At 39.9% G+C, this 20107-nt stretch overlaps 2 protein-coding genes across 2 annotated transcripts; both read left to right on the top strand.

The window, feature by feature from the left end:
* Positions 1-748: 748 nt before the first annotated feature.
* On the top strand, positions 749-14775 carry LOC141641737 (uncharacterized). Its single transcript, XM_074450385.1, has 3 exons — positions 749-1517; positions 1607-2538; positions 14623-14775. The coding sequence occupies exons 1-3, from the start codon at positions 749-751 to the stop codon at positions 14773-14775; spliced, it is 1854 nt and encodes a 617-aa protein (XP_074306486.1).
* A 42-nt stretch (positions 14776-14817) lies between these two features.
* LOC141641736 (putative mitochondrial protein AtMg00860) lies at positions 14818-15447 on the top strand. Its single transcript, XM_074450384.1, has one exon. It carries the CDS (start codon positions 14818-14820, stop codon positions 15445-15447), a length of 630 nt encoding a protein of 209 aa, XP_074306485.1.
* The last annotated feature ends 4660 nt before the right edge of the window (positions 15448-20107 follow it).

Here is a 20107-nt window from a genome sequence, read left to right as displayed (position 1 = left end):
ATCGCACTTATATCGCAGGTGAGAGTCAAACCCTCAACTTCATGATTTGAGTAAGAAAACTCTTATTACTTGAGTTAAATAATCCTGTTCTCACATCAACCTTTTAGTGAAGAAGTAAATTCGTCAAGTGTTTGAATTCCAACCAGGAAAATAATCAATACAGGATAATGAGACATAATTTATGAGTTAACAAAAATGGTTTTCAATACATTAATGATAAATTTTACGGAGTACTATAAAAATAACAAAATGTTAAAGTAACAAATGCCCATAAAAGTTCTACAAAGTAGAAGTACAATACATATAACCATAATGTAGGAGTATATCAAGTATGTCACCGACGGGCGACGACAATGTTGTAGGATCAAGAAGCTGGTTATAAGAATCAGTTGTGGAGTTGTTATGTCGGTTAGGAGTTTGTTAGCTGTCAATATTGTAAGTCGGTTAGTAGTTTGTTAGTGTCAATGAGCTGGCAGTTAGTTGTCATTAGTGGCAGTTTGTTATAAATACCAGAAAACTGTAACAAACAATTCATTCAGATAATCAAATATACACAATTCAGTTTACACTTTATATCTCTCTACAATCTCTCTCTACTGTTCTATCTAGGGTTCTTCATCATCTTCAAGGTTGAGCTCGGCTCCATTGAAGGTGTTTGTTGAATTGCAGTACTCCATCTTGTGTGCTGCAACATTGGTATCAGCTTTTTACGATCCTGGCGCCCAAAACAAGAACAAAGAAGACAGCCATGGATGAACAAATCAAGGGTTTACAATCTCAATTGGCAGCTCAATCACAGCATACGCAGAAATTGGAGACACAGATTTCCCAAATGATGCTGATGATGCAAGGTATTCAGACTACTTTGCAGGAAAGACCACCTCCTTCTACTGAAAGACACCCACATTCTGAAGTCAGCACTCCCAGACCTTTAGGGTATACTCCTAAACTTGAGTTTCCCGTTTTTGATGGTTCCAATTCTTCTATGTGGATTAAGAAATGTGCTCGCTATTTTTCACTTTGTCGTATACATGATGACCTTAAAGTGGATTTGGCTGCATTGAACATGGTAGGGAAGGCTGAGACTTGGGTCATTAGTTATCTTGCTATCAATAAAGGAGTCGTATGGGATGAGTTTATAGTTGACTTGATGGCTAGATTTAGAGATGAAATGAACCATAATGTTGTTGAGAAATTTAATCGCCTGCAACAAGTAGGGACTGTTGAGAAGTATGTGGATGAGTTTGAGGCATTAAAAGGGTTGTTATTACAAAAGAATCCAAGATTACCCCCTGATTATTTTTTGGATTGCTTTGTGGGTGGCTTGAAACCAACCTTAAAGTCTTTTGTGAAAGCTTTTAAACCCCAGACTATAGCAGAAGCCATTGAATATGCAAGGTTGCAGGAAGACACCATTTCTGCTACTGCAAGGTTTTCTGGGTTTCAGAAACCCTATCAGAATTCTACCCTCAGTAATGCAGAGAGTCATACCCAGAAAACTACTGTCTCTGGTGAAGGTAGTAAATATAACCCTAGAACATATATACCCTAGTAGATGAAGAAGTTATTCAGGATGACAACATTATAATGGAGCCATGTATTTTAGTTAATGCATTATCTGGAAGTCAAGGGTTTCATACCATGAGAGTGGTGGGAACCCATAGACAGAAGCCCTTACACATACTGGTGGACTCAGGGAGCACACACAACTTCATGGATTTATCTCTGGCCAAAAAATTAGGGTGTTCACTTGAGAAGATACCTCCCCAAGCTGTGGCAGTGGCTGATGGGAACCATTTAGCTTGCCAATATGTTTGCAAAAAATTTTCTTGGATGCTTCATGGACATACATTCACCAATGATGTAATGTTGATTCCATTGGGCAACTGTGATATGGTATTGGGCATACAATGGTTAAACACATTAGGGCCTGTCAAATGGGATTTTAAGAGGTTGGTAATGGAATTCCAGTGGCAGGATGTGTGGGTTAAACTTCAGGGTATACCTGCTCATCAAATTAAGGTGCAGAAAGGGGAAATTTCACAAGAAGTTGCTGTTACACAAGCTTCTCAACTGTATTTCTTACAACTAGTTACCCCAGACACTGGTGAATCAATGGAATTGTGTAGTATGACTGTGAGTTCAACTCAGCAACCTCAACCAGGGCAGTCTAGAGCAGGGCTGCAAGAGTTATTGGACAAATACAAGGGGGGTTTTAAGGAACCTAAATCCTTACCACCTTCCAGGGGAGTGTTTGACCATAGAATTCCATTAATTTCAGGAGCCTCCCCAGTGAGTATTCGACCCTACAGATACCCTTTGAAGCAAAGGGATGTGATTGAAAAGTTGGTTGGGGAAATGTTGGACAATGGCATAATACAAAACAGTAGTAGTCCTTTTGCTTCCCCTGTAGTGTTGGTTGGCAAGAAGGATGGATCATGGAGGCTATGCATTGATTATAGAGAACTTAATAAGAGGACTCTTAAGGACAAATTTCCAATACCTGTAGTTGATGAGCTCATTGATGATGTGGACAAGGCCCTCGGGAACTGCGTCCGCGGGATCCACACCAGGGATAATCGACTCGAGGTTCTTTCGAATCGAATTAAGACATATTAGAGTCGCCACCAAGTTTTTTGGGAACTTGGAACCGTTCAAGTCAACTTTACACCTTTCATCGAAAAGCATAAAGCCAATCGACTACGAGTGATTAAAGATAAAGACTTGTACCATATATCACTCGATTTGAATGACTCTCGTAATCCAATGGTATTTAGACGGATCCACAAACCATAGATCTTGAGTAAGGGGTGAGGGTACGTGTTGGGAAGCCTATAAGGACACCCAACCCCGCCCGTCAATAACGGCCTCTACTAAGTCAAGTATGGATTTCAAACAAGGTCATAGCTACTACGATATATGAAATGCAAACATTGTTTTAAAACCCTAACATGTGAAGTTTCTATGTCGATTTAGATGCAACTAAACTAACTTTGTCAAAGTTGTAATTTAGCATGTGGGTTGATTGATCTAAGCAGCATATAAACGAAAGCAAACAAGGCTTAAGGGGGAATGGGGGAGCCATTGGGATCTACCTATTACAAACCAGGCATTTCATGCCGACACAACAATAAATTAAAGATACAACTCGATCTAAATACAATTGCTACATACAACACTATACACGACAACACACACGGCCAATCGGCCTAGAAAAGCGTGCACAAGAGGGGTGGCCCACGGCTTACATGACTCACGGCCTTGGGTCACTCCTCGTGATGTGTGCTTTTGCTCAATCTCATCGAATTAGACATAGGGCCGCACACCAAAGCATGCATTAGCATAAATCGGGCCATGTTGCTTTAAACAACATGCGATTTACTACGCTTTTACAAGCATTGGGGCACAACCATCTAACCAAACAAGACTAAGGTTTTTGAAAGAGGTTTTGACTCGATAAAAGAAAACTAACTTGAAAATTACAACTAAACTAACAAACACGACTCGATAAACAAAGTAATTACAAGATACGAAATAACGAGATAAAGATGAGAAAAAAACGAGAAAAGGGACTACAAGGACACGGCCAAACACAGCCCACACGATCTAGCATATCCTAATTCTTAGGTTAGATTCATTAGGTTAGATCGATGATTGCGAAACGGGTTAGGAACGAATTAGAAAACAAGTTAGAAACGACGTTGATCGATTGAAAAGAGGTCTTGCAATTGTGTATTCTACACGGCTCAAAAGGGGTCAAATTAGGTCAAGTTCGCTAATTAATTTAACTCATCGAGTGTTAATAAGAAGGTGCTAATCACGCACTCTTATACTAGCGAGAAATTATGTGAAAGAGAGAGATGCGTTCATTAAGTTACAGAATTGTCGATTGATTTTAAAAGCTATGTCGAAGCACCCTAAAGTGTCTAATTAGGTTATTGAATTGATCTAATGTCATCTAAACGAATTATATGTTAACAATCAGAGGTCATACTAACATGTAAACGATCCTAAGGTGGGTCGAATTGGCCGAGACAAACAAAGGGTCACAAACGAGGAGCGAAGTTAGAAATTCGTTTTATTTATGCCCTACCTTGAACACGAGGATATGTAAATGAGACGGGGGTGTACGACCGACTGATGTAGCGGTTTCTTTTCCCATCTCAAGTCAAAGCGGGTGTTCATGGTGGTACTTTAACTCATACTCGGACTAAACTAGTTTCATAGTTAATTTAAACGATAAATAAAAAGCGATAAACGAACAAAACAAACTATAAAAGAACAAACATAAAAACGAAATAAAAAAAAGGAGAAAGAGGAGGATTTGATGCACCCTCAACCTACATGTATCGTTGACACCGTCTTGGGTCGTAATCGATGGTAGATTTTATCTCGAGAGGCCGTCGTCGACGAAGAAACAAAGCAAACACGCGTTTTTATCGAATCTGGACAGCAACTTTCAAACAGCGATTTCTCCCTCGTTTCACGATGAAAATTCGATTTAAAAGATGTTTTGAAAACTAGGAAGAGAGTAGAACATAGATCTTAAAGCAACCCCTGCTCGTTTTGAGTTATTGGGCACGAAAAACGAGCACAAACAGAATGACAGACAGAACAAACCACAAAAACAGTGTATAACACTCTGTTTTTCGAGGGATTTCGTGTACTCTCAAGGGCAATTTGGCTCGTAAATCTTTGTCTAATGTGTAGATGGATGTTATGTGGTTAATTAGGAACAAGAAAATCGAGTTTTGATGGAGGTTTGAGGGAGGAACGAATTGTTTTTCGAGGAGGACACACAAACAGTTTCAGTTTGTATGTCGGTTTTGTGAAGGGTTTTTGAGAGGCAATTAGGGTTTGTTTCTGAGGTTTAAAGCTTGTGAGTGATGGTAGGATGTGGGGAGAACTTAGAGGAATGAATGTATGGTGAAGGGGTGGTATTTATAATGAGTTAAAGTAGGGTAAAGAGGGGGGAGAGGCATACGGGCTCCCTGAGCATAGCTGCTGTCCAGCAGCTTTTGGGGAGTTTTCTAGGGTTCGTTTGGGGGTTTTTCTTGGTGATTAAGGTAAGGTAATATGGGTAGGATATTAGGGTATGGTTTAGGGTTAATGGGCACGGGTTTTGGTGGTGTTTGGAGCGGGTTTTTGACTCGGGATTGAGCTGCAAAACAGGGGGCCCCTTTTGTTGCATGGCTGTTTGTGGGGGATTTGGGATGGGATTTGGGCCGTGGTTAAGGGGGTTCGAACAGGGGTGGATGGGTAGAGACTCAGGTTGGTTAGTGTACTCGAGATTCGTGCCAATTCATAAAGAAAACGGGCTCAAAAACCGAGCTAAAATCGAGCTCAAAAACACATGTTCAAAACGAGTTCTTTTCGATTTTCAAATCGATTTTTCAAATCAATTACACCTTAAAATAAATGACTTTTCAAATCAAATATACTCATAAAATGATTTTTCAAATCAAATATTTATTTTATTTTCAATAAAATAAACTTGGGAAAATAAATTCAAAATAAAATAAAATAAATTGAATTTACCTTAAAAAAGCTTTAATTTAAATATCATTTAAATTAATAAAATGAACTCACTTAAAAACATTAATTTAAATATCATTTAAATTAATAAAATATTTCATCGACGACGCCCATTCTACATCGTAAAACGAGCTCCAAATAATGACAATGACAACTAAAGAATACATGTGTCCTATCATCATCGGATGTTTGTCGGGTTCTCTATAAATTCCAATATCGACGGATATGGGTATCTACAAAGCCCCCACTTTGACTGAGGCTTGGACAAGGCGAAAGTCAAAGTATACCCCAGGTCCCTTTCGACCTGAGGATTCTTCGGGTCGTTTATAGTCCATTAGACTTGCGTATATAAGCTCACCAGCCATAAGAAGAGATCATACCTGAAACTTCGTTGGGGATTGACTCTTGCTTCTGTTGTGTCATAAATTGCATATATGGTGGATTGAGCCTTATCCTTAGGCGCCTACGTATCCGTTTCTGACGGAATCAAACCCGCGTCGTAGTTCGGCAACTGCTGACACATGCCCAAAGTTTATCATCTGCTGGCATTTGTCCAAAATTCATCATCTGTTGACATTTGCCCAAAATTTATCATCTACTGGCGCTTGTCCGAATGGGACGGGACTTTCCGAGGAGGTTGCCGCCACTCTCATCATTTGCTTTCAGCTACGGAATTCTTCCATTTCATACTCTTGTATTGAATTGAATTCTTGGTGGATATCATCCTTTACATCTTGGTAATGGTCTCTGAAGCCCACGGCTTCAGAGCCCCCAGTTTGCAATTGCTCTAAAGTCTTCGACTTTAGAGCCCCCAGTTGAAGCATATCCTGCTATATTTGAAACACAGAAAATGTACAAGCAATAATCATCACATAAGCACATTTGGATCATCGATCTTGAAATTGGATCATTTGAAAGGTTGGGTCATCGACCTGAAAATTGAATTTGAAAATTTTGAAAAACTGGCCCATCGACCCGAAGTTTGAATTTGACATCACTTGGTATGTTGGGCCATCGGCTCTTCAAAAATTGAATTTGAAATTTTGAATTTCGAAAAGATTCCACTACTTGGATCATCTATCCATAATTCGCAAAAAGTTTTTGAAATTTCGGAATTCTGAAAAATATGGCATCTTGAAATCGAACCTTGATAGGTGAGCATGAAATACGACTCAGACACTCTGTATGACCCGTAAACAACGTGGGCGTAGCCCGCTACCGTAAAACAAAAAAGGAAAATAAAACCGTAAGTGTGCACGAGTTTTAATTCAATTATTGACTTAGTGGGGGTAGAAATGTAAATTGGCCATTCTAACGCCAAAAGATGACAAACGGGAATCACAAGGTCGTCGGACTTGAGACGGAGATATCGTATGTCATGGGCGTGCTCCCGAGGGCACATGTGAATCAAGATCACTTGGCATTGACAAGGTGGATTAAAATCACAGAGCAACAACGTTGGCTTCGCCTAGACACTAAACACAGACTGATTTTATGAGAACAGTTGGACATCACACATCACTCTTGTTGGGAACATTCTGCCACTCTTCTCCTCGCCTCCTTTCTTTTCAGCGAGTATTCATCATTTCTTGCCACCGCCTTCTTTCTTTTCAGCGGGCTTTTACTATTTTTTCTTCCACGCCTTCTTTCTTTTCAGTGGGTTTTTCATATTTTCTGTTCCCAACAAAAACCCACATCTATGTGACTCAGCATCTTTGCCTAAACCATTAGATAAAGCTCATTCTGAGACTCGATACTATTCATCCGAACCTATATCCTCATCCTAGCCTACATCGAGTGCTAAGACCGACTCAAACAAAGGTGGCTTCATTTGGACTTGGTTAAGACCCGTAAGAAACCGACAAGATGACAACTTGGTTGATGAGTGGATTGAATCCCTTATTCTGAAGGACTGCCTACGTATTCGCGTGGAGCGAAATCAAATCCGGCGTAGTTCGATCATGGTGCATAAACATGGCATATTGATTGTGTGTACACACTCGAAGGTTTCACCTAAGGTATCATGTCGTATCCCATTCTAGCCTGTAAGGTACCGTTAAATCCCGTGTCTGGGGTTAGGTGTAAAAGGCTTGGATCTTTTGGGATGTGGAGCTTGGTAATAACAAGTTGGAATGGTTAACCATCATTCTGAAGGTTTGTTTTGTGGTGCTAAGGCCAAGGGCTATGGCTGCTGATGTGGTTGGAATGGGTGTCTCGGGTTTGATGAACCACGAGTGCAAATGGGTTGAAAAATGATGTGGGTTCAAATTTCCATGTCTGGACCCTAAAGGTTGGGTGTAACAACACAAGCGGAATGATTCTCAAAATTCCCGACTATCCCCTTGTAACTGTCTCAGGAAGGACTTAGAGGGTAAAGAGGTTGCTACTTAAGCTTTTGGGCTTCGCCCATTGAACTTCAACTATGGGTACTTGACTTGATTTCTGGCTTCCGTAACTTCGACATTCAACCAAAAGCATTCTGCAATGACTTCAACATCTTTTTTCTTTTTTTCCTTTTTCTTTCATCTTTTTTCATTTTTCTTTTTTTTCATTTTTTTTTTTCATTTTTCCAATTTTTCTCTTTTTCTCATTTTTCATTCTTTTTCATTTTTTCTCTCTTTGAAAATGATCTTCTATTCATTCTCTTAGTCATAAATGGATACACCTTGAAAACTGGGCTTCGCCAACTAATTTGGGTAGGAACTAACAATTCCTTGTAAGAACGGGTTGATATCTTCTCTCTTCGAGAGGGGATGATTTTGTGGGGGAAAAGGCTTGCCTTCCATCATCGATAGGGGAAACAAGGAGCTAGTCCGGGTTCGTCATAGAATCATCTAAAAGCTTGTCATAAGCACTGGTTCTGATGGAGGTTTTCTACCGCCAGACATGGAATAGGTAAAGGAATCAAACACGGGATCCTAGTGTACCTTACATTATGAAACGGGACATATTTCTACCCCAGGGATCTCTTTGAGTGTGTTGTGCATTTTATCATGCTTTCAGAATGATTGAGGATTGAAAACAAGACAAATTTGGAAACGAAACTGCAACTTTTTTTATTGGAATGAGAAATGCTTAACAGACTCGATGGAACGATTCATAGGACACATTCTAGGTCATCGCGGAACGAACGACTCAACTTCAAGAAAAGAAAGTCCTAGACTCGACTCGACTAAGATAAGAAAACAGATCCCGACTCATAATTTTCAAATATGGTCTTGAGCTTTCCCTTGTTCATCTGTCAACTTAGATGCTCGGCTCTTGTCCTTGATCCCTTTGATGGTCTGCCTCCATCCCGAGGTAGTCCTCTGAGGATCTACGCCAGTGATGAAGGTTGGTGAATCAAATTGTCTTTTATTAACTTCGTTAACGAGAGGAGTACATTCTAGAGCAAGACTCCCGACTTGAATTTCATTCTTCGGGTTTGGCAAGAATTCAAAGCAATCCACAAATATCTTCCCGATAAACACCCCTTTCAAGTGACATGGGCGGATAAGATGGGAATAATCGACATTGTCTTCGACAGAAACAAAGTTAGTGTGATCGCCAAATGGATTGGTGATGTTATTGGGTTTTATGGCTGAGATTGGGAGCGTTCCGTTCTCATCATGTCTTGATTTCGTGCTTCGATCGATAGCACCTTTCGATATCATGGCCTTTCCCTTGATGAAAGGCACAGTAGGCATTTGGTTTATACCATTTGCCTTGTTGTTCAGCAGGAGGGTCCGGAGTTGGACCAATAGTCTTCAGCTTTCCTAGGGCTATGAGCCTTTGGAGAGCGTATGTATAAGTGCATCCGATATCGGTGAATGCCCTAGGTGTTTGGCGCTGCGACTTCTTCGATTGCCCTTATAAGAGATTGATGGCTTCATCAATGTGGGCCGTTGCTGGGGCCTTGCCCTTAGACGATGAGGCCCCTTGGTACCCTTTCGGCTTTTCAGCCTCTGCCCTTATGACATCATCTTCTACCTTTATCCCGATTCTTATCAATTCTTTGAAAGAGCCAAAATTCTGGTATTTCAGAGCATTGCGGTAAATAGGTCGTAGATTCTTTACGAACTTATCTACCATTTCAACTTCGTCAGGCTTCTTGGCTAATTTCACGCTTTCAGCGCGCCATCTTGCAAGGAATTCAGTAAAGCCTTCTTTTTCTTTCTGTGTCATAACCTCTAGCGTTCTTATATTGGTTTGAATCTCGACATTGTCAGCATAGTGCTTACAGAACTCCACCGTAATATCTTCGAAAGTGGGGAAGTTCTTAAGGTCCAGATTGTAGAACCACGCCTTCGGGTGTTCATCCAGGGATTGAGCGAAAATTTCAGAGAGCATGTCGGCGTGCACTCCCTTCAGTGCTAAGTACCCCTTATAGGCCTTAACATGGTGGACTGGATCTTCTGTGCCCTTAAACTTTGGGATATCAGTGAGTACCATGTTCGTGGGCAACTTATCTTGAACTGGGGCATAGGCCCTAGCATTTTCATAGTGGATGTTCTTCCCCTGGGAGAGCTTCAGACGGTCTTCAATGAACTTGAACCGTTTCTCCAGATCAGTCAGAGATGGGGTGGATGAAGAGGAATCTTCACCCAGCTTAGATTCGATCGCATCCATTCTAGTCATCATGAGGTTCACGGCCTCAGTGAGCTTGTTAACAGCATCTTCCATTGCTTGACGTCGGGTTTTTGGCGGCCTTTCTACAAGAAAACCCCGTACTGGGTCAATATTTAAAGTAAGAGCCCCTGCACACTTAAGGACACGACACCAACTCGACTCAAACAAAGACTCGACTTGAGATTGACTAACCAGAGGTTCGACTCACGGTTGGATCTAGACCTTGGTTCATTTTAGACTCGACAAAACGACATGACTCAAGCTGTCATAGCTCGACTCTAAACTGGACTCGGTGTGACTAAACCCGTGATTGGACCAACATAGTCCTTAGGTTCGAGTGAAACGTCCTAAAGGGCCTAGCTTGGACGTTTCTGTGGACTATCCTAGACCAAATGGTCGACCAACATGACTCAAAGCCCAAGAGGTGAGCTTGGGTGACCTAACAAGGTCGCGTTCTAGACTCTTAGAACGAAACACACCCGGCCTAACACGGCCATGACCTGGACACGACTTGACGCATTTCATGCTTGGTTGAGGTTCGAGAGGCATTTTGGATTGGTTTTGAAAAAAACGAAAGATTGATTCGAAAATGAGATTTGAAATGGGCGATGCCGCTATAAAAGCTCATTTTGGGCCGAAAATTCTAGTCCTATTTGGGCAGCATTCCGCGTTTTTAAAACCATGCTATTTTGAAAGTAAGTTTTTCAAAAGTTCGGTTTTGAAAAGGACATGGGAAATTTCGAAAAAGACTTGGGAAAACAAATTGCACATTGTCATTCTCATGTTATAAGGATGTATGCTCCTAGACATCTCTAAGTCTCGGCAAGTCTTCTACTAGAAGGTCTATGCCCTCCATCCTTTTGCGGTCTTATAGAGCAAGGTGTCTTAAGGTAGAGTACCTAGAAGATCGTCCCCACCATCAAGAACCACACGAGGTGAAGTGGAAGCGAGCAATGTGCAGCTTCCTAGCATAGTGGGACGTCGCCCCCCACGCATCACAAAGAAACGCTGGGACGGCCCGGGAAAGTCCTTAAGGGTTTATGCATGAATCGTAGCACTATGAGTAATGTTTTACTTTCTAATACTTTCTTTTCAAGTTTCACCTCGGAGGAAAAGACCCTAGAAACAAAGTGTAACTAGTCCTCTTTTCCCAAATGTAGTCGCCAAATCGTGGACATGGCCCTCGGGAACTGCGTCCGTGGGATCCACACCAGGCATAATCGACTCGAGGTTCTTTCGAATCGAATTAAGATATATTAGAGTCGCCACCAAGTTTTTTGGGAACTTGGAACCGTTCAAGTCAACTTTACACCTTTCATCGAAAAGCATAAAGCCAATCGACTACGAGTGATTAAAGATAAAGACTTGTACCATATATCACTCGATTTGAATGACTCTCGTAATCCAATGGTATTTAGACGGATCCACAAACCATAGATCTTGAGTAAGGGGTGAGGGTACGTGTTGGGAAGCCTATAAGGACACCCAACCCCGCCCGTCAATAACGGCCTCTACTAAGTCAAGTATGGATTTCAAACAAGGTCATAGCTACTACGATATATGAAATGCAAACATTGTTTTAAAACCCTAACATGTGAAGTTTCTATGTCGATTTAGATGCAACTAAACTAACTTTGTCAAAGTTGTAATTTAGCATGTGGGTTGATTGATCTAAGCAGCATATAAACGAAAGCAAACAAGGCTTAAGGGGGAATGGGGGAGCCATTGGGATCTACCTATTAAAAACCAGGCATTTCATGCCGACACAACAATAAATTAAAGATACAACTCGATCTAAATACAATTGCTACATACAACACTATACACGACAACACACACGGCCAATCGGCCTAGAAAAGCGTGCACAAGAGGGGTGGCCCACGGCTTACATGACTCACGGCCTTGGGTCACTCCTCGTGATGTGTGCTTTTGCTCAATCTCATCGAATTAGACATAGGGCCGCACACCAAAGCATGCATTAGCATAAATCGGGCCATGTTGCTTTAAACAACATGCGATTTACTACGCTTTTACAAGCATTGGGGCACAACCATCTAACCAAACAAGACTAAGGTTTTTGAAAGAGGTTTTGACTCGATAAAAGAAAACTAACTTGAAAATTACAACTAAACTAACAAACACGACTCGATAAACAAAGTAATTACAAGATACGAAATAACGAGATAAAGATGAGAAAAAAACGAGAAAAGGGACTACAAGGACACGGCCAAACACAGCCCACACGATCTAGCATATCCTAATTCTTAGGTTAGATTCATTAGGTTAGATCGATGATTGCGAAACGGGTTAGGAACGAATTAGAAAACAAGTTAGAAACGACGTTGATCGATTGAAAAGAGGTCTTGCAATTGTGTATTCTACACGGCTCAAAAGGGGTCAAATTAGGTCAAGTTCGCTAATTAATTTAACTCATCGAGTGTTAATAAGAAGGTGCTAATCACGCACTCTTATACTAGCGAGAAATTATGTGAAAGAGAGAGATGCGTTCATTAAGTTACAGAATTGTCGATTGATTTTAAAAGCTATGTCGAAGCACCCTAAAGTGTCTAATTAGGTTATTGAATTGATCTAATGTCATCTAAACGAATTATATGTTAATAATCAGAGGTCATACTAACATGTAAACGATCCTAAGGTGGGTCGAATTGGCCGAGACAAACAAAGGGTCACAAACGAGAAGCGAAGTTAGAAATTCGTTTTATTTATGCCCTACCTTGAACACGAGGATATGTAAATGAGACGGGGGTGTACGACCGACTGATGTAGCGGTTTCTTTTCCCATATCAAGTCAACGCGGTGTTCATGGTGGTACTTTAACTCATACTCGGACTAAACTAGTTTCATAGTTAATTTAAACGATAAATAAAAAGCGATAAACGAACAAAACAAACTATAAAAGAACAAACATAAAAACGAAATAAAAAAAAGGAGAAAGAGGAGGATTTGATGCACCCTCAACCTACATGTATCTTTGACACCGTCTTGGGTCGTAATCGATGGTAGATTTTATCTCGAGAGGCCGTCGTCGACGAAGAAACAAAGCAAACACGCGTTTTTATCGAATCTGGACAGCAACTTTCAAACAGCGATTTCTCCCTCGTTTCACGATGAAAATTCGATTTAAAAGATGTTTTGAAAACTAGGAAGAGAGTAGAACATAGATCTTAAAGCAACCCCTGCTCGTTTTGAGTTATTGGGCACGAAAAACGAGCATAAACAGAACTGGACAGACAGGAACAAACCGCGAAAACAGAGTGTATAACACTCTGTTTTTCGAGGGATTTCGTGTACTCTCAAGGGCAATTTGGCTCTTAAATCTTTGTCTAATGTGTAGATGGATGTTATGTGGTTAATTAGGAACAAGAAAATCGAGTTTTGATGGAGGTTTGAGGGAGGAACGAATTGTTTTTCGAGGAGGACACACAAACAGTTTCAGTTTGTATGTCGGTTTTGTGGAGGGTTTTTGAGAGGCAATTAGGGTTTGTTTCTGAGGTTTAAAGCTTGTGAGTGATGGTAGGATGTGGGGAGAACTTAGAGGAATGAATTTATGGTGAAGGGGTGGTATTTATAATGAGTTAAAGTAGGGTAAAGAGGGGGGAGAGGCATACGGGCTCCCTGAGCATAGCTGCTGTCCAGCAGCTTTTGGGGAGTTTTCTAGGGTTCGTTTGGGGGTTTTTCTTGGTGATTAAGGTAAGGTAATATGGGTAGGATATTAGGGTATGGTTTAGGGTTAATGGGCACGGGTTTTGGTGGTGTTTGGAGCGGGTTTTTGACTCGGGATTGAGCTGCAAAACAGGGGGCCTGCTGTTTGTTGCGGGCTGTTTGTGGGGGATTTGGGATGGGATTTGGGCCGTGGTTAAGGGGGTTCGAACAGGGGTGGATGGGTAGAGACTCAGGTTGGTTAGTGTACTCGAGATTCGTGCCAATTCGTAAAGAAAACGGGCTCAAAAACCGAGCTAAAATCGAGCTCAAAAACACATGTTCAAAACGAGTTCTTTTCGATTTTCAAATCGATTTTTCAAATCAATTACACCTTAAAATAAATGACTTTTCAAATCAAATATACTCATAAAATGATTTTTTAAATCAAATATTTATTTTATTTTCAATAAAATAAACTTGGGAAAATAAATTCAAAATAAAATAAAATAAATTGAATTTACCTTAAAAAAGCTTTAATTTAAATATCATTTAAATTAATAAAATGAACTCACTTAAAAACATTAATTTAAATATCATTTAAATTAATAAAATACTTCATCGACGACGCCCATTCTACATCGTAAAACGAGCTCCAAATAATGACAATGACAACTAAAGAATACATGTGTCCTATCATCATCGGGTGTTTGTCGGGTTCTCTATAAATTCCAATATCGACGGATACGGGTATCTACAGATGAATTGTCTGGGGCAACTGTGTTTAGTAAATTGGATCTTAGGTCTGGATATCATCAGCTAAGAATGAGTAAATATGATGTGTATAAAACAGCTTTTAAGACTCATGAGGGCCATTATGAATTCCTTGTAATGCCCTTTGGTCTAACAAATGCCTCAGCGTCATTCCAAGGGTGGATGAATTCTGTGTTCAAAAGATTGTTAAGGAAGTGAGTGTTGGTTTTCTTTGATGATATATTAGTCTATAGTAGGACTATGGAAGAGCATTGGAAACATTTGGAAGAGGTTTTTCAGCTAATGCAGTTGCATCACATGTTTGCTAAAGCTTCCAAGTGTTCTTTTGCAATGGAAAAGGTGGAATACTTGGGCCATTTTATTTCTGGTAAAGGGGTTGAAACTGATCCTAAGAAAATTGAAGCAGTAGCAGCATGGCCTGTGCCTCAGATAGTTAAAGATCTCAGGAGCTTTTTGGGGATAGCTGGGTATTACAGGAAGTTTGTTAGAGCATATGCAGTCATTAGCAGACCACTAACAGATTTATTGAAAAAAGGAGGGTTTGTTTGGAGCCATGAGTCTCAGGTGGCCTTTGATACTCTTAAAAGAGCACTCACTTCTGCCCCTGTGTTAGCAGTTCCAGATTTTACCAAGCAATTTATTGTTGAGACGGATGCTTCAAATAGTGGCATTGGTGTTGTCCTTGTGCAGGAAGACCATCCTATAGCTTTCATTAGTAGAGCATTGGGTCCTAAATGGCAGAAGTTATCAGTGTATGAAAAAGAATTGCTAGCCATAGTATTTGCCGTGCAAAAATGGGAACAATACTTGTCAGGTCAGCATTTTCTTATCAAGACAGATCAGAGGAGCCTTAAATGGTTACTCCAATAAAAGATATCCACTCCCTTTCAACAATTCTGGCTATCCAAACTCATGGGGTTCGACTATGAAATTCAATATAGGAGTGGGAAAGAGAATCTTGCAGCTGATGCTCTCTCCAGAATGCAAGGTTCATAAATTCTAGCAATGGCATTATCTGTGGTTTCTTCAGACTTGCAACAACAAATTGAAGATAGTTACCTTACAGATCCCTATTTGTCTGGTATTATTCAACAAATTACCCTGCAACAGAATGTCCCACATTATTCACTCCAAGGTGGGTTGTTAAGAAGAAAAGGAAGGATTGCAGTAGGAAATAATGGAGAATTGAGGAAACACATTCTTGATTGGCTTCATGCTGCTGGAGAATCAGGACATTCAGGAAGGGACATTACACTTAAAAGAGTTCAGGCCATCTTTTATTGGAAAGGTTTGACCAAAGATGTAGCAAGAATGGTTAGGAGTTGTGTCATTTGTCAAGCAGCCAAAGCTGATTGTGCAGCTTATCCTGGATTGCTACAACCCCTACCCATACCTAAAGAAGTTTGGGTGGATATCTATATGGATTTCATCACTGGATTACCAAAGTCTAATGGGAAAGAGGTGATATTTGTAGTAGTGGACAGGCTGAGTAAAGGAGCTCACTTTATGGCCTTGGCCCATCCTTTTACAGCTGTCCAAGTAGCTCAAGCTTACTTGGATAATGTTTTTAAACTTCATGGGTGGCCCAGAAGCATTGTGAGTGACAGGGACTCAGTGTTCCTGAGTCAATTTTGGCAGGGTCTATTCTCTATTGCTGGAACTGAATTCAAACTTTCTTCCTCTTATCATCCCCAAACAGATGGGCAGACTGAAGTTGTGAACAGATGTTTGGAAGCCTATCTAAGGTGTGTATGTGGAGAGGCACCCAAGGAATGGAACATGTGGCTACCATTAGCTGAATGGTGGTTTAATACCCATTATTGTACTGTTACAGGCTTAACTCCTTATGAGGTAATATATAATCAACCCCCCCATATTCACCTTCCTTACCTACCAGGTGAATCTGATGTGGAGGCTGTAGACAGATCATTACAGAAAAGAGAGCAAATGATTTCCTTGTTAAAAGAAAGACTGCTGAAAGCTCAGAATAGAATGAAACAAATGGCGGATAAACACAGATCAGAGAGGGAATTCCAGATAGGGGATTGGGTTTGGCTCAGTCTTCAACCTTACAGACAGACATCTGTCCAACAGAAGACAAATCCGAAGTTCGCTCATAAGTATTCTGGACCCTTTCAAGTCGAAGCTAAAATTGGAAATGTGGCATACAAACTAAAACTTCCAAGTACTGCTCGAATCCACAATGTTTTTCATGTATCCCAACTAAATAAATTTGTGGGTACTCTACCTATGGCTATACACATTCCCACTTGGCTCCAGGGACAGCCAACTGATCACGTCCTGCAACCAGCTGCAATACTGGAAAGAAGGACTGTCAAATCTCAAAATAAAGCTCAAGTGCAATATTTGGTTCAATGGGAAGGATTTGCAGATTTTGAAGCTACTTGGGAGCCTGCCCTTGCCTTTGAAGAGAAGTATCCTAACTTTGCCATTCCAGGAGTTACCTGTGACTTGAGGACAAGTCAGTTTTGATGGGGCAAAGTATGTTGTAGGATCAAGAAGCTGGTTATAAGAATCAGTTGTGGAGTTGTTAAGTCGGTTAGGAGTTTGTTAGCTGTCAATATTATAAGTCGGTTAGTAGTTTGTTAGTGTCAATGAGCTGGCAGTTAGTTGTCATTAGTGGCAGTTTGTTATAAATACCAGAAAACTGTAACAAACAATTCATTCAGATAATCAAATATACACAATTAAGTTTACACTTTATATCTCTCTACAATCTCTCTCTACTGTTCTATCTAGGGTTCTTCATCATCTTCAAGGTTGAGCTTGGCTCCATTGAAGGTGTTTGTTGAATTGCAGTACTCCATCTTGTGTGCTGCAACAGACAACGTACTCTCTGATCCGAAAACCTTACTTTTTTCAGGTTAAATTATTCGATGAACCGATGGGCTAAAATTTGGCGGAATGTTCTAGAAGATTTCAGGATATTTCAATGCTTTTCGGATTTGTATAGAGTGTTCTAGAAGGTTCTAGTTTATTCTAGAATTGTGTAGAATATTCTTGTTTAGAATATTCAAGAAGTTTGTAGAGGTGCATAGAATATTGTGTATATGTTTAGGTGGTTTATTTCTTGTATGTACTAGAATATCATGTATACGAAGTATGTTTTAGAATAGGTTCTAAAATGTTCTAGGGAATTATAGCATGTAATTGTGTGGAAGTTTCTTGGAGCTTAGAAGTAAAATGTGAGGTCTCTTAATAGAGCAAGAGTTGTGTACATCTTTATTTGAGGGTTAAAGAGTACCATTCCAACATTACACAAATATCTTGGGTAATCTCTTCACTTTAACATTAATTCCAAAACACTTGGTCATCAAACACTACTACAAATACAGGCAACCACAACGGCCCTTTAACAACGCTTATTCACGAAAATCATCAAACCACGTTGTAGAATTGTTTCCGCGAATTTTACCAAACTTAATTACAACGGTTCTGTGTTGTTAACCGTTGTTATTGGTTTTAACAACGGGTCATACTTAAACAACCGTTGTTAATGAAAAAACTAATAACAACGGTTAAATTTTAACCGTTGTTAATGGTTTGGCGCCAAATTAGTGAAAAGTAATCACAACGGTTATATTAGAACCCGTTTTTAATACTTTTTAACAACGGTTGTAGACTCAATAACCGTTGTTATTAATATTATGAAAATCTTAAGAACAACAGATTGCTTTATTCTGATATACGCTACAAAACACAAACACAAGCTAATACTGCTACTATATCATCCTCCATTCCTCCCTGATCGTCTCTCTGTCCTCATCTCCGTCACTGTTGTCACGTCTTCTCTCCCTCATCGTGTTTATCAATCAGGTATATATATGTTTCTTAGCAACGCTTATAGATATAGGATTTTTTGGGTTATTATCTAATTTGTTAATAATTTAGCTTAATTGCTTTCCTGAATTTCGTTTATTTGTTTGCCTATTATTGTATTTTCTGAATTAGTTGCCTATTATTACGAATATAGAATAATGACTCGAACTTGGATGATTGATGCAAATATGAGTGACCGCACCTACAAGGATGGTTTAGCTGAATTTTATGAATTCGTTTCGAACAATTTGAAAGGTTCTTCTAGTATTGCATGTCCTTGTGAAAGATGTGGTAATATTAGCTATATGGCTTTTCCGGACGTTAAAATACACCTAGAAAAGTGGAGATTTAGTCGATCCTATACACTTTGGATTTTTCATGGGGAATCATTAGAGGAAGAGAATAACTCTGAAGAAGATGATGTTGAGGTACACGAAAGGCTAACTGATGATCCTGAGTTTGCCGAGTTTTTTGAGTTGGAAGAGTTGGAAGTAGAGAAGTTGAATGTTGGGTCTATAGATAATGAAGAGAATGATGATGAGTCCATTGCTTTTGAAGATGTAGGTGATGACACTAGTAATTGGGATGACCTTAACAACATGTATGAGAAGTTGTGTGAGTCCGAAGCACCTCTCGTATCCTGGTTGTAAGTTCACAAAAATGTCGGCTGTGGTGAAGTTGTATAATATCAAGGGGGCAAATGGGGTGAGTGACACGTGTTTCACTAGTTTTTAGCCTTGATAAAGGAGTTGCTTCCTGATGGTAATGTTCTACCCGTTAAGACATATGAGGCGAAAAAACTAATAAGAGGAGTGGGTATGAAATATGAGAAAATACATGCATGTCCAAATGATTGCATATTGTATCGGAAATTATATCAAAACTTAACCAATTGCCCTAAATGTTTGGAGTGGCGTTATAAGGATAAGGAAGGGATCCCGGCTAAGGTGTTGTGGTATTTTCCATTGATACCAAGAGTCATAAGGATTTATGCGAATCCCGATGATGCAAAAATGTTAACTTGGCATGAAACAGGAAGAATAAATGATGAAAAGCTAAGACACCCGGCAGATGGTAAGCAATGGAAATCGTTCGACGCTAAGTATCCCGAGTTCGGCAATGAACCTAGAAACTTACGTCTAGCGCTGTCCACTGATGGAATGAACCCACACGGAAACATGAGTAGCCAACATAGTACTTAGCCAGTAGTGTTGGCTATTTATAACTTACCTCCATATGTGTGCATGAAAAGAAAGTATTTGATGTTGTCGTTGTTAATTTCCGGCCCTAAACAACCTGGAAATGATATAGATGTATATTTGGAACCTCTTCTAGATGATTTGCGATTGTTGTGGGATAGTGGGATAGAAGTATTTGATGCATATAAGAACGAAACTTTCAATTTGAGAGCGATGTTATTGTGTATAATAACTGACTATCCGGCTTATGGCGACCTTTCTGGGCACACAGTTCATGGGAAAGAGGCTTGTCCATTGTGTGGGGAGGATATCGAGTCTGAATACTTGAAGTATTCTCGTAAGTATGTGTATATGGGAAATAGGAGGTTCTTGTATCATGACCATTGTTATCGCAAGATGCAGAAAGCATTCAATGGAAGACAAGAACTTCGTCAACCTCCTAGAATTTTGAGTGGGCATGAAGTTTATCAGAAATTAAAGCATATTGAGAT

Source organism: Silene latifolia, chromosome 2 (genome assembly GCF_048544455.1).
Source record: "Silene latifolia isolate original U9 population chromosome 2, ASM4854445v1, whole genome shotgun sequence".
NCBI lineage: Eukaryota > Viridiplantae > Streptophyta > Magnoliopsida > Caryophyllales > Caryophyllaceae > Silene > Silene latifolia.
Note: the sequence above shows the minus strand (reverse complement) of the source record. Positions and strands in the feature narration are given on the sequence as shown.

Coding starts and splice junctions, on each gene's coding strand:
- LOC141641737 (XM_074450385.1), top strand. CDS start 749: ATGGATGAACAAATCAAGGGTTTACAATCTCAATTGGCAGCTCAATCA. Junction 1,518..1,606: donor AACTACTGTCTCTGGTGAAG/GTAGTAAATATA, acceptor CATGTATTTTAG/TTAATGCATTATCTGGAAGT. Junction 2,539..14,622: donor TCATTGATGATGTGGACAAG/GCCCTCGGGAAC, acceptor GGATATCATCAG/CTAAGAATGAGTAAATATGA.
- LOC141641736 (XM_074450384.1), top strand. CDS start 14,818: ATGGAAGAGCATTGGAAACATTTGGAAGAGGTTTTTCAGCTAATGCAG.